This window comes from Poecilia reticulata, linkage group LG11 (genome assembly GCF_000633615.1).
Source record: "Poecilia reticulata strain Guanapo linkage group LG11, Guppy_female_1.0+MT, whole genome shotgun sequence".
Taxonomy (NCBI): Eukaryota; Metazoa; Chordata; class Actinopteri; order Cyprinodontiformes; family Poeciliidae; genus Poecilia; species Poecilia reticulata.
In genome coordinates, this window is record NC_024341.1 from 22,275,508 (window position 1) to 22,288,767 (window position 13,260).

At 39.8% G+C, this 13,260-nt stretch overlaps 1 protein-coding gene across 3 annotated transcripts in view; it reads right to left on the reverse strand.

Annotated features, from left to right (window-relative positions):
• The window catches only part of arhgef40 (Rho guanine nucleotide exchange factor (GEF) 40), a 44,435-nt gene that overhangs the window by 29,440 nt on the left and 1,735 nt on the right, over window positions 1-13,260 (reverse strand). For 2 of the 3 annotated variants that reach the window (XM_008422584.2, XM_008422583.2), the window contains exons 1-3: window positions 6,174-6,793; window positions 6,015-6,104; window positions 3,728-3,835 (exon numbers count right to left, since the gene is read on the reverse strand). In XM_008422584.2, the coding sequence (XP_008420806.1) occupies window positions 3,728-3,835; window positions 6,015-6,104; window positions 6,174-6,632 (657 nt within the window). In that variant the 5' untranslated portion in view covers window positions 6,633-6,793. Of the gene's footprint in view, window positions 1-3,727; window positions 3,836-6,014; window positions 6,105-6,173; window positions 6,794-13,260 lie in introns of those variants that run through there. The other variant, XM_008422585.1, reaches the window with a different exon arrangement.

Genomic DNA, 13,260 nt, shown 5'->3' on the forward strand with positions numbered 1-13,260 from the left:
AAAGAGCAGCTTTTAATTCAAAGGAAAACATAACTTTTTAATCAGCTCACAATACAGCCTGGTTCCTGAAAGTATTCAGCAAGTTCAACAAAGGTGCCCAAACATTCCAGGAAAAGTCCATGAAAATACTTTGTTAGTTCCAGAAACTTTTAAGTACTGAGAAAATACCAAATTTAAAATGACATTATAAAACAGCCTGAATATACCCAGTAAATTCCAGAATAGTACTCATTAAGTTTTGGGAAACAACCCCGTAATAATACTTTAAAAAGTTTGAGGAAAGTATTTCAATTTTTCCAGAAAAGTAACAAGTATGGTAAATAAAAGTTTCAGTTTCCAGGAAAGTAACATGTAAGTTTTAGGAAAAATATCAGAAAAAGAACCCAGTCGTGTCTGGAAAGTACAGATAAAGCTCATAGACAAAACTTAATAAGTTCCATGAAAGTTCTGGAAAGTAACCTCTAAATACCAGATTGATACAAGCTGCTTTATCCCTCTGCCACAATCTTAGACTCCCATCTCATGAGAGGCAGGGGTGAGTTTCTACCTGCTTTGCTTCAACTTAGCCACTCTGACAAACTGAATTTCTAGAACCTATCCTGCACTGGACAGTAACAGGGTTGATCAACTGGCCTAATGTTTGTACCAAAGAAAAACATATGACTCATGTGACCTTTCCGATTTGTACAACTGCTTTGATGAATTGAGATAATGGGGAGAACTGTGGAGAACTGTGAGTCAGACAATAAGCTACAGGTGACCAACTCAACACAAAGCGCCCTGGCTTATAGGAGGACAATACGAGTAGACAAAGCAGTATGAGAGAAGAACATTTGTTTCACTCAATTAGGGTAAAAAAAGACTCTTTACCTGGAAACTCTTTAAGAATTTGGGTAAAGAATGGAGGCCTGCAGAGGCCTTCCACTGCCATTACTGGATTGATCTATTACAGTAATGCTCCCTAATGAAAGCATTAACTCTAGCTCAATGAATGATGTGTCTGATCTAGATCTCAGCTCGTGAAGCCTGGACTCAGCTTTGCTATTCTCAGTCACGTCTAAAACACTGACCCGGTGCGGCTCCCTTCCCTCCAGACACACGAGACGTGATCACATTAAATTCTTTCCTCCACCTCTCCTCCATGTTTCCTACTTTTACCTCGCTGCCCTTTATTTAATTTCTTCCTCTTATGCCTTTCTTTTGTCTCTTTCTGAGTCTTTTTTCCAGCTCAGGGCAAGCTTCAGGCAAGTAAAAGGCTAATGTATTTCAGAGTTGGGCATTAGCGTAATAAACAAGTCCACATTCTGAAACTTTCTGTGTCCTGCGGTCCTCTCCTCTCCACCCACTTTTCACTCAATGTACGCCTGTGTCTGCGCCTTCTCCACCCCCCGCTGCCACCAGCCCACTTTACAAAATTTCTCAATCACCCCACTATGGTCTGCAAAATACATCTTCCCCCATTTTTTTCAACCACTCAACACAGGCGTAGTGAATGAAGGTCATGTTCATTCTCTCCATTCTCTCGTCCAAAGCCCCACCGCCGCTCTGCGAGTTCCTCCTTCTCTCACAGCAGTAACCCAATCACATATGGAAGGAATTATTGTCATGACTCAGAGTCTGACTCCCATCCCAGGCAACTCCACTCAGCGACAATGAAAACATCGCTCACTCACAGCCCCTGCATGCGGACGTGTATATTACCGAGAGTCTAGAGAGGAAAACTCTACGGAGAAATGCGAGAAAGCTGAGGCACGAACCCTTGAACTGGAGCCCATCAGTTGTTTTGCCTTTGAGTGTCTCACAAAGTAAAATGAAAGAGCTGCTAAGTTTAAGAGTCAGAGTTTTGCTTGAGCATGTAGTGCTTTTCATTTGTTTGGCTAGTGCAATCCCGAATTTGCTCGATTTAGACAAATTTCGCAAATGGTTGTCTTTAACATAGTGTTTTACTTATAGGGTTAAAGGCCAGGGGTCAATTGAAGTGTTGAATTAAAAAGCAAAATATCACCCTTATGCTTCATTTTTCTGCATGTTGGTCATTTCTATCTTTTCTGTGTGAAACATCTTAATCGGCGAATTTAAAACATTTTCTTACGGTCTTGTCCTCACAAAAAAAGTTCTTCAAAAGTTCTCATTCTTGCAAAACCACAAAACATGATCCAAATTTATAGTAACTAACACTGGCCTGTATGTGGCGCTGTACTGCAGTCAATTACATAAAAATAAGACCAAAGAAGAAGGTAATCTGTTTTGGTTTTCTACATGAAAATACAGGTATAGACTCTCCTGTATTGGAACACAATGCTTTGTATTCCAAAAAGTATTGTTACTTAGCTTTCACTTTGTTTGTTGGATTTGTTTGGATGCAAATTTGGGATGGTGAAAAATTGTTTGGCTAGTGACATGGTCAAGCATGTGTTAGACTGAAAATACTTGCAAACGGCATGTCAACGGCTAATGCTTATAATTGCTTTTAGAGATTTTTCTGGCTTAGGAAGTGTACTTTGTCTCAAATTACTACAAATAGTATAACTTTGGTCTAAACACAAGGAAATTAGAAGATATTTCTGGTAATAGGTTTGGTTAGACTTAGATGGATTCATACTCCTGGCAGACTTAGAATCAAAATTATTTTAATTTTACCCAAAAACTTTAGTTTTGATAAGAATTGAGACGGCCATTTCTCAAAATAAAATAAAGGAATATAAAAGGAGATAAACATTTGTTTTGATTTTCATTTTCACTGATTAACAGAAAAATCTCTATTATCGTGATAGTATTCTCATAAATTCTGACCATGTTTCCGCTGGTATTTTTACCATTTGTATTTGGTGATTAGTTCAAAGTCTTTGAGGCTGGAAGGCTTCCTCAACATCAATCTGTTTTTTCTCTCCTTCCACTGATTCATGGTCAGATTGAGGTCAGGATGCTATGTTAGCCGCTCCAAAACCTTATTACTGAAGAAAAATTTATTTTAAAAAAAATAAAAAATTCCTTTGTCCTTTGCATTTTGTTTTTGTCACTCTCTTGATCATTTCGTGGTGCCTTTGGTAGTTTCAGTTCTTCAGTTTTTCAACCTTTGACACATTGAATACATGGCCAGTTGGTCCATTTGTTAACTCATCCCTTTGCCTGCCTGTAAATCCTAAAACATAAGGTGAGGTATTTTTCTTTAGGCCTATGTACTGGATTCAAACTTGAATGAGCAAGAAATGTGTTTTAAATATTTACACAGACCTTCACTGCACAGGGCTTCTCTTTAGTACTCAATAATAACCTGAAGATCAGATTAGAAGTTAGCAGAAGAAAAAACCCAATAAGCATCGTCCTTCAGAATTTGAGTAGATGTGTCTCCTATCTCAGCTTACATGAACTTGACCTCATGTTAATCCTCATGAAGAAAACATAAATCTCGACTTGGATGTGTCTAAGCCAACTTTAAATACTCCGTTTATTTCTCTAAACTCAGGTGAATGACCCTGCGAACTCTATAAAGCTTAAGACTCGATTTGCTTTGACGACTCAAGGCTCGACTTGGACCGACTGGTCAATCGCCTTTCCTCGGGGGCGTGTGCATAAACATCGCAGGAGGACAACTTTCAGCAGAGGATTCAAGAAGCTGACACATTTCCCACAGCAGACTTCTTGCATGTGACAGCAGATTCCGCTTCTGATTATGCGGCGCTGTGGGTGTTCTCGCTATGCAGCGCGTTTGCACTTTGGAACTCACACAGGCATGCTGCTGAAGCTTGTGCAGGAGATGCTTGGCAGGTACGAAATAGTCCAGGAGGTAGCGCAGGCTGTCGTGTTGATAAGTTGACTCCAGGACCGAGAAGACCTGCAGAAACAATGGAGGATCAGAGAAAAAATGGACAAAAAAAAGAAAAAAATACTAAGGTTAAAAACTAGATATGAGTATTTGGTATTATTTGGTCCAAGTTTGTTTTAATGTTATAACCACAAACTGAAAATCCAAAAGTAGATTTAAGTAAAACACTGCTTGTTTTTTTGTTTGTTTTTTGGGGGTTTTGTTTTACATTTTTCACCAGTACAAATATAAAAAGCATGCTGTGCATTTGCATTCTGCCTCCTGGGGCAATAGATTGCAATACTACCTGTAATTACAGTTGCAGGTGTTTCAGAGTATTTCTCTACTATAGAGAAATAGTACGGATAAATACTATTTCCCTACAGTATATAGTAACTATATACTATAGTATACTATATACTACAGTGTATAGTATGCTATACCGTAGTATAGTATACTATACTATAGTAATAGTATAGTGTATTATACTACAGTAAAATATACTACACTACACTATACCATACTATAGTATAGTACACTGTACTATACTATAGTATAGTACACTGTACTATACTATAGTATAGTACACTGTACTATACTATAGTATAGTACACTGTACTATACTATAGTATAGTATAGTATACTATACTACAGTATAACATACTACACTGTACTGCAGTATAGTATACTGCTAGAAATAGTAAATAGTATCTATAGTCTATTTACTATCTAGAGACCAAACTATTTGCTCATCTACTGTTTTTCCCATCTGTCTTTGCTAAATGGATCCTGTCCAATTAGACTTGATGGAAAGCATTTGGGAACATCAATTTTCAAATATTGCTTCCTATTCTCATATGGGTTTAAGAGTGAACATTGACTGGGCCCCTCTAACAGAGGTAGACCTACACCTCTTTTCAAGGTTTACATCCTTTGCATATAAACCTTTCTGTTTTTTTTAAAACACTACACTCCATTTCATTCCATCAAGTCTGACCCTGCTTTTATTTTGGGGTATGCAAGCAAGAGTATATGAAAAACAATTCACATCACACTTTTTACATTAAGTTTTGTCAACAAAATTAACTAAAAACCTTATAAGGTCATAATTACCCACTACTATTTGTTAGACAATACATACAACATAAATAAGTTAAAGTCTCAAGCAATACTGAAACAAAGGCACGGTTGAAGGGTTGTCAATGCCCTAAAAGCCAAGGGTTGTTATTGGCATCGACTTGGCTTTGTGTGGGAAAGCTCTGGGACTGTGACCTGAGATCACATCAGCAAACTGCCATTTTGTCCATGGTAACAAAGAAAACTGGTTGGAAACAAAGCAATTACTGAAGTTGAGTAACCAATATAGTCTGAAGTACACTCATTTTCTATGGGAAAATGAGGGCAATTGTGACTGAAAATTGGCAGGTCTAAAAACTGAAAATCCACAACAAATCTCAATCAACCTCAATTACAACTTCCAGATGTCTAAAAGTGTCTTCTGCTTCCAATAACATGCCAATATAAACATCATGGACATGTCCAGTCATCATCCTGTTGAGGAAGGAGACCGAGTCTGGATCCCTAGTATCAACATGTCTTGGTGTGAAACATGCCTCTCAATCCAAGAAAAGGAAGAGCGCACGACCTTGTCACAATACTGACTTTAGCTGGTGAGAGTCTCTATCCACAGGGAAGCAAATCCTGCACCCACATGGGCTATAAGGCCACTTATAGCCCATGTGGGTAGGAAGAAGAAGTCATCAATCCAAAGGCAACATCGCAAGCCGGATAACAGATGGCATCATAGGCAAGGAATATTGAAGCAACATCTCAAGACATCACCCATGAAGCTAAAGCTAAAGCTTGGGCACAAATGGGTCTTCCCATTGGGCAATGACTCTAGGCTAGGCATACCACCAGGTTGGCTACAAAGTAGCCACAAAGATAATGTTTGCAAATGGCACATCACAGAGCCCTGACTTTAGTTCCATTTACTATAACATTTAGTCAGAAGGAATAGGCTAAACTTCAAGCAATGTTTTGAGAGGTACATGTGGAAAATGTGTAACCTAGGTCATTCAGCAATTCTACCTTTTGGTTAAATTTGGTTTGAGTGCTCCTTCTCTAACCCTCTCATTAACCGAGTTGTATGCACTTTTGGAAACTTGTATCCTTGCAATAAATGTACAGTGAATGCTTTTCGTTTTACCTGAGAGAGCAGGGGTGGCGCCGTGCTCTCGAACGGCGGATAAAGTGACGAGAGCGCCCCCTGCACGCAGTCCTCCATTGCCTCCGAACCCTAAGAGACACAGAGACAGTGAGGAAAGGGTTAATAATCCCAAAGTGGACCACTTGATTGGACTCTCACGTCTGGGTTTGTGTCGTGTTGAACAGCCGGCTCGTCTCCCTCGATGCTGACACCCACACATATTAATATACACAGATACGCCGCTTTCAGCTTCCTGTTGTAAGATCTGGGGAGTGTCAAACATTTCCTCCGCCGGCCAGTGGCCCCCACCGCCCTCTCTCCTGCCCTTAGTTCAAAACAAAGTGCAAACTCCCCCGACAGATGCAGACGCGCGCGCATCTGAGAACACGGCTCGGGCGAAGCACGAGGACATCGCTGTTTATTTTTCTGCTTGTGCTGTTGGCATGGCAACCTGTAACTTTTATTTTTTTTTCTTCCTCCCCTCACATTTCCCCTTAGACATTCAGTCTGTTTCTCTCCCTGTTTTCCTACGCTCCCTCCTCCAATACCCAAACCATTCCCCCCTCCACCCCAATGCGGCGCTGAACCTCGCCTCGACTCGACAAGCCTTTCTGTCATCTGACAACAATTACGTCTGGATTCTCCATACACTGGGCCGGACAATTACAACGAACGAGAGAGGATAGATCGAAAGCGGTCGTAAAAGACGAAACAAAGAGAGCAGGGTCTGTGGAAAAAGAGACGAGTGGCGAGTGAGAGACGGCCAGGAATGAATGAGCTGGAAGCGGTGTGTGTGTGTGTGTGTGTGTGTGTGTGTGTGTGTGTGTGTGTGTGGGGTATTTTATGGCAGAGGAACCGGGTTCAGGAGCAGGAAGAATTATTCTCTGTGTTTTGTTTTGTGTACATAGACGAAACGCGGTTAGCCACGCTGGAGGGCAGAATGAGCTATATAAACAGGAAAGTATCTGAAAGAGGTCGGAGTTTTTTAATGTGGCTACCTTCTTGTCCAACTTTTGACAGATAGGTATTGAGAAAATAGAGCCGAGAGTTCAGGTTCAAACAAATGTCACGTGCAGTTTCCAGTTGTGTCTGAACAGAAATACTAAGCTCAGGAAAAAGAGGCGTTGGAGAAAAGTTTGAAATTTGTTTTTTTTTTGCAAAAGTTGCTTAGACTCCATTTACTGACGATAATTAGCTACCTACCAGCTTGTATGGAAAGTAAATGGCAGCAATTAACAGCGGACCGGTGCTGGGCTCCAACCCGGAGATAATCTAACAGTTAAACTTACGTAAGTGTTGGTGGACAACAGGGATTGGTTTTCCAGATGCAAATACGATTATTACTTTGGGTCCTGGTGAACAAAACTTCAGTAAACTCATGTGTCAAACTAGACACTTAATTCTTAACTTTTCAAACCAAATAAGAGAAGGGAAAAAACGCCCTTCACTTAAAAAAAAACATACAGATTAAAGTTTTTGTTACATTATGGCCACAAATTTCATTGTATTTTATTGGGATTTTTGCTGCAGTTTTAGCTTTTGGGGTCAGATTGGGTGGAAAGTTTATGTGAACTAATCCCAGTCTGAGTCATCAACCGGCCATTGAATAAATAAAAAATATTCAAAGAAAAATACTTTGCCATGGTCTGTAGTCAAAATCCAGGTGTAAACATAATTGAAATTCTGCCTCTTTAGAGACCTTGAGAGAAATAAATGTCTGCCGACATTAATAAACTGGAGCAACAGAAAGAAAAATGTGCCACAATTTCTTCACAGCAACGTTAGCGACTAATAGTTTTTCTCAAGAATTTTCCCTTGACATTTTTTTGCCTCTACCCCTTAACTTGCATTCCTTTTCTGAACCAATTTGAGTTGTTAGTGTTCACATACCTGTGCACATGAGTTTCTACCAATGTTTAGATTCAAAAATGTAACTTGTCTGTTTACGTGCAACGGTTGCGATAATGGAGAGGGAATAAGATTGATTAAAGCTGCTTTTAGCAACACAGCAACGAGGCATATCATCGAGTATGCAACAATATGTCACGAATGTAAATATTAAATCCTCTTGTCGTTCATTGTCAAAGCTACCCAAGAACTCAATTTGCTAAGAGACATGAAAAGATCCTCAAGTAAAACCTGGTAAAAATCTGCTCAAATAAAGACTTATTGAAGTTTTCAAGCAATTAGTACCATCAAAGCATCAAATATCGCCAAAAAAAGATGACTGTATAGTTAGTGTTCAAAATGTCACCATCTATAATACCTTTGTGTGGAGTGTCTTGCAAACGTGTTCATATCCTTTCGTAAGAAAGAAGTGAAAGGAAAAAGGACTTCTTCATAAAAATCTGGAAACTATGATGTTCTTTTTGCATTTAGCCCCCGTGAGTCAGCGCTTTGTAGAAGAACCTTTCCTTGCTGCTGAAGCTTCAGATTTTGTGGGTTATGTCTTAAATAGCACGAGATCGGTCAGAATGGGTGAGCAGCATCTGTGAAAATCAAGTTTTGAACAGCCAAAGGCTTAAATTTGTCGTTCTAGCCAACTTCTCGCAGATGAAAAGTGGAGCAAGCCAGTGAAATATTTGCTTTTACAAGCTCTCATCTCCTCAGCCTTGGCGATGGGGGAACTGGTTATGTTGGATTAATATTATTTCAGTATGGACGGAACTGTGAATACCCTGTCCGCACTTGTAAATGTCAACCTGACGGGAAACATTTTATCGCTTTGTCCCTTTTCTCTCCACCGCTGTTATTTGTAGCGTGCTTGTGTGTGTGTGTGTGTGTGTGTGTGTGTGTGTGTGTGTGTGTGTGTGTGTGTGTGTGTGTGTGCTGCAAAGTGCTCCTACAGCCACAAGTTTGCAAGACGAATGAGAAGAAAGCTTGGAAAAGCTGGTTTTACTCAGGATTCCATTTTTTATGAGACTGAAAGCAGTTTAAAACCAGTATTGGAAGAAATCCGCTGAAGCGTCAAATAAACTGGATGGAAGGGATGAAGATAACTGGCAAAACATCAAACCTGTGAGTCAATGTGAGTTGGAGAAGTTTAAAAAAAGAAGCAAAAACAGCCGCAGACTTGCGAAAAAAAAAAAAAAGATTGAGAGAAGCAGACAAATTTTCAGTGAGTGAGAGCTCAGACAGAAAGAAAAAAGTAGGAGGCTGACCAGCGGGAGAGATCGATGGGAAACGAGAGCAGCGGTAACCATGATGGAAACCAGATGTACCAGAAGGACACGAGGAAGAGCAACGGAGCTGAGAGGACTTTGCAAAATGTGGAGCTGATAGAGGATGACAAGATTAGAGGACGATTTGGGGGGGGAAAAAAATGGAGAAGAAAAAAGAGGAAAAACAGACAAAGGGAAATGAGGACGAAGAAAAGTAAAGCAGTCGAGCCTGACAGTGATTTCCTCTCCTAAATTAGCTTTTGTAATCTAACCTAACCTATAGTGGGTCTTGCAGCCAGACTGCTTGAGGTTACTAAATGGCACAGCCAAGTGAAATCCAGCTGAGATAATAATACTGCCTTGATTTCTTCTATAGAACAAAAACCATATGGAGTTGGTGATGATTGTGGTGGTTTGGACCATGAGTCGCTCTTCGTTTCGTGAATGTTTTTGAGTTAGCAAAGTTGAACCTCATCTAGTTTGACCAATGCTGCATTCTCGCAATTTTGGTTCACTGGGCCAACAGCTTTTTTTTTGGTGCTGAGAGGTCACACTTTTTGAACTTTGACCCGAGCCGAACCTTGTGGGAACAGACAGTTTCTGTTGATCGCAGCATGAAGGGAGTTATGGTGCGGATATAGCCAGAGAGAGATAAGCGGCTCTCTACGTGTGCCCAATTAGTTAAGTGCTCACGTTTGGTATCTTTTCTTCTTCTTCTTCTTCTTCTTCTTATTATTATTATTATTAAAAATCCACCTTCAAGAATGAGTAAAATGTATCTTTATACAGTTATAATCAGTTTCACATGGATGCTTTTAACTGCCAAAGCTTGTACCCACATTCAGGAGCGGTCTCTCGTTTTATTGAGAAACTTGCCTGTGAAAACGAGAAAACCGTCTCATTATAACGAGATGCAAAGTTGTTTTTTTATTTTGACGAAAACTAATTTTATGTCTCGTTATAATGAGAAACTTTTACTTGACTACGCCTCTCCTATGACAAGTCGTGATTTTGACTTGCATAAAAAGACACACGACTCTCCTTCTCACCTTGTTTCCTCTAGAAAACATCTAAACAGAGCAGCAGGTGTTGCTGTTTTACTTTTGGGTTATGTTCCTTTTTTAAAAAGCAGATATTTTGGTTTTAAGGTGATATAAACCTCGGTATAACAAGTAATGTAAATCTCATTAAAATGAGAATGTTTTCTCACTATGACATGAAAGTGATTCAAATTTCTAAGCCAAAAATGTATGTGTATGTGTAGGTGTACATGTTCACCTAATCGAATTTGGAAAAGATGCTAGCTCCGAATATAACACTAGTCATTGTGGTCAAATGCTTTCACATCAGGTTCACCAGGCCACAGGTCATGTCTACCAAAAAATAAAATACTAGTTTACAAATTGCAAGATGTAATCAGATTTTCTATGTTGCGTTTGGAGCGATGGCTTCTTCCGCACTGCGTGGCCTTTCAGCTCATGTCAGTACAGAACCCGTTTCACTGTGGACAATGAAACTCTTCACCAGCTTTACAGCGTCTCTAGAAGAAACTGAACCCGTCTCCTTCCCGAACAGAATGATGGTCAGATATTCCCATGATGTTTATATCTTCAAGCATCTGATTTAAAAAAAAAAAGATTTCCTGATGATGTCATACATGGAAGGGCGTTTCTTTCAAGTACATCCACATATCTGCCTTCTTTTAACTTGTTGTGAATTACCTCATCACATCTTGATTTAGCTTAAATAGTCTCAGGAACTTAAAAACCCCTGAAATCATCTTCTGAGCTATTCCAGAACTACATCTAAGCATTGTTGGTATCAGCATTCAAATTTAGTTTAGAATATCAAATACAAGCTAAAAACACCGTATAGTAGAGAACTAGAACAGTATATTTGTTTTCACCCTAATAAGCGATTAAAAGAGAAAGTTTAAATAGAAAGTTACAAAGTTCTTAATTGCCTGCATGATATGTGCAGCTGCCTGGATATGAACCAATTCCCAGCATTTTGTGTTTTGTGACACAAATTGTTATGACTCTCTGCTAAATCTCTTTTTCTCCTATCAACACAGTCTCACAGGCACAAAGGCGTTGTTTTCCCCTCGGATGCTTCCCACTTGTTGATTTCTTTTGAACGTCGCTGTATTCCCATGTGCATTTTCTCTTTTTTCCTCCAACTAAATTCCCCCCACCCCCGCCTTTTTGCTCTAATTTGCTGATCCTCTACAAACTCCCGGGGGAATCATCTGTTTTTAGCATTTTACATGCTCCATTTTTTTCCAAATTGCTATCTTTGTTGGTTGTTTGGTTACGAGGAGATAAGTCATGTGGAAACATTGGTTTATCGGGGCATTTCCGCCCGTTAATAACGAGGCTAAAAGCAAATGGCGAGCTCCAAATAGATATCAGCGGCCGAAGCTTGATAAAATAATCCGCAACAGTGACGTTTGTGTCACTCTTGACTATTTCATTGCATTGAGAAGATAAAGGATGATGAAGAGGTGGAATAGATGTGAAGTGAAACAGCAACAAGATTGGGATTGCTGAGCAGGAACGTACCCATCCTTGCTACGCCGCATGCACTGCGTTCTGGACAATTGCAGGAAACTCACGTTAGTGCGAGATTCCTGTGACTGACAACGCTGATTCTGATCGCGTCTGGTTTGTTATCTGCAGCCAGAGCTGTTTGCTTTAGCTTTCATTAGGCCAAATTAGGCGGTCCCGCTGGCTGAAATCAGGAGCTGGTACATAACCTCTAGTTACAAAATCTTTCCAGACGGCAGCAATGGAAATACCCTCTGCCACATATTCTTAGCAAAGGAGTGCCAATGTTTGAACGGCTGTATAGCTGTGTGTGTGTGTGTGTGCAGCAGAGGAGCTTGCTGGTAAATTTTAACACCTACGTGCATATGAGCTAAGTTTCTATCATTTGCATGTATAGTACCTCGTAAAAGTATTGACACTCCGGGAATCCTTTCACACTTTGTGTCGTTGCGACCTATACTGCAGACCAAGACAAAGTGGTACATTATTGGCCAATTGCTAGAAAAGCATGTGTGGTTCTTAAGATGTGAAAAGTGAGATGTGGAATTTTGCTCAGGCATCTTGAGTCAGTACTTTTAGCAGCAGCGTTCATCACATTTCCAGCTGAAACACTTCCAGGAAATGTCTCTACCAGAGAATATCTGTGTTGTCTTCGCACCGTCGTACTTAGCATTATAGTTCAAGCTCAGTCAATTTGGATGAAGACGACCTTTCAATCTATTGCCACAATTTCTTAATTGGATTTATGTCTGGGCTTTCACTAGGCCACTCTAACATATGGACACAATATGATATAAACAATTTCATTGCATCTCTGGCTCTATGTTTAAGGGTTGTTCTCCTTCATCCACTTTCACATTACCTCTAACCTGCTGGGGAAAAAAACCATCCCCAAAGCATAATGCAGTCACTGCCATGTTTCATCACGACAACACTGCATGCTTTTTTCTTCATTTTCATTTTTCACATATTTTCTGTTTGCAAAAGTCAACTTTAGGCAGGATTTCTAACAACTTTCTTCCAGCTGCGACTTTCTTCCCATCGCTCTTCCGTACCTCTGAGGAGCCAATGACTTGCATTTGTTTTATTTGTCGTGTCAGCAGATTATCCCACCTGAGCTGTGGATCTCTGCAACTAATCCAGAGACACCGTTACCTGGTAAACCCCTGATGTCTTCACGGAGCAAAAGCATTTAAAAAGTGGAGCTCCATTTACTAACAAGGTGGTTCTTGAGGGTAAGTGGTGGCCATTGTTTTTATCTAGGCGATATGAGGAAAATACATGCCACACTTTTCAGATTTTTTGTTTCATTTCTTAGCATTCTAAGAAATTATGCAATTTTTCATTGCTTTCCTTTTTTTGGTCTAACGGGGCCTCTTCAAACCTTTAAATATAAATTACATAGAACCAACTAATGTTTTTTAAATACATATATAATAAGAAATGCTGAGTTTCAGTATTAACTCATCTATTGCCATGGAGTAATTGCAGTGAATTTTCCCAACAGGTGATTCTTTGTCTTGTCTTCAGATTGGATTG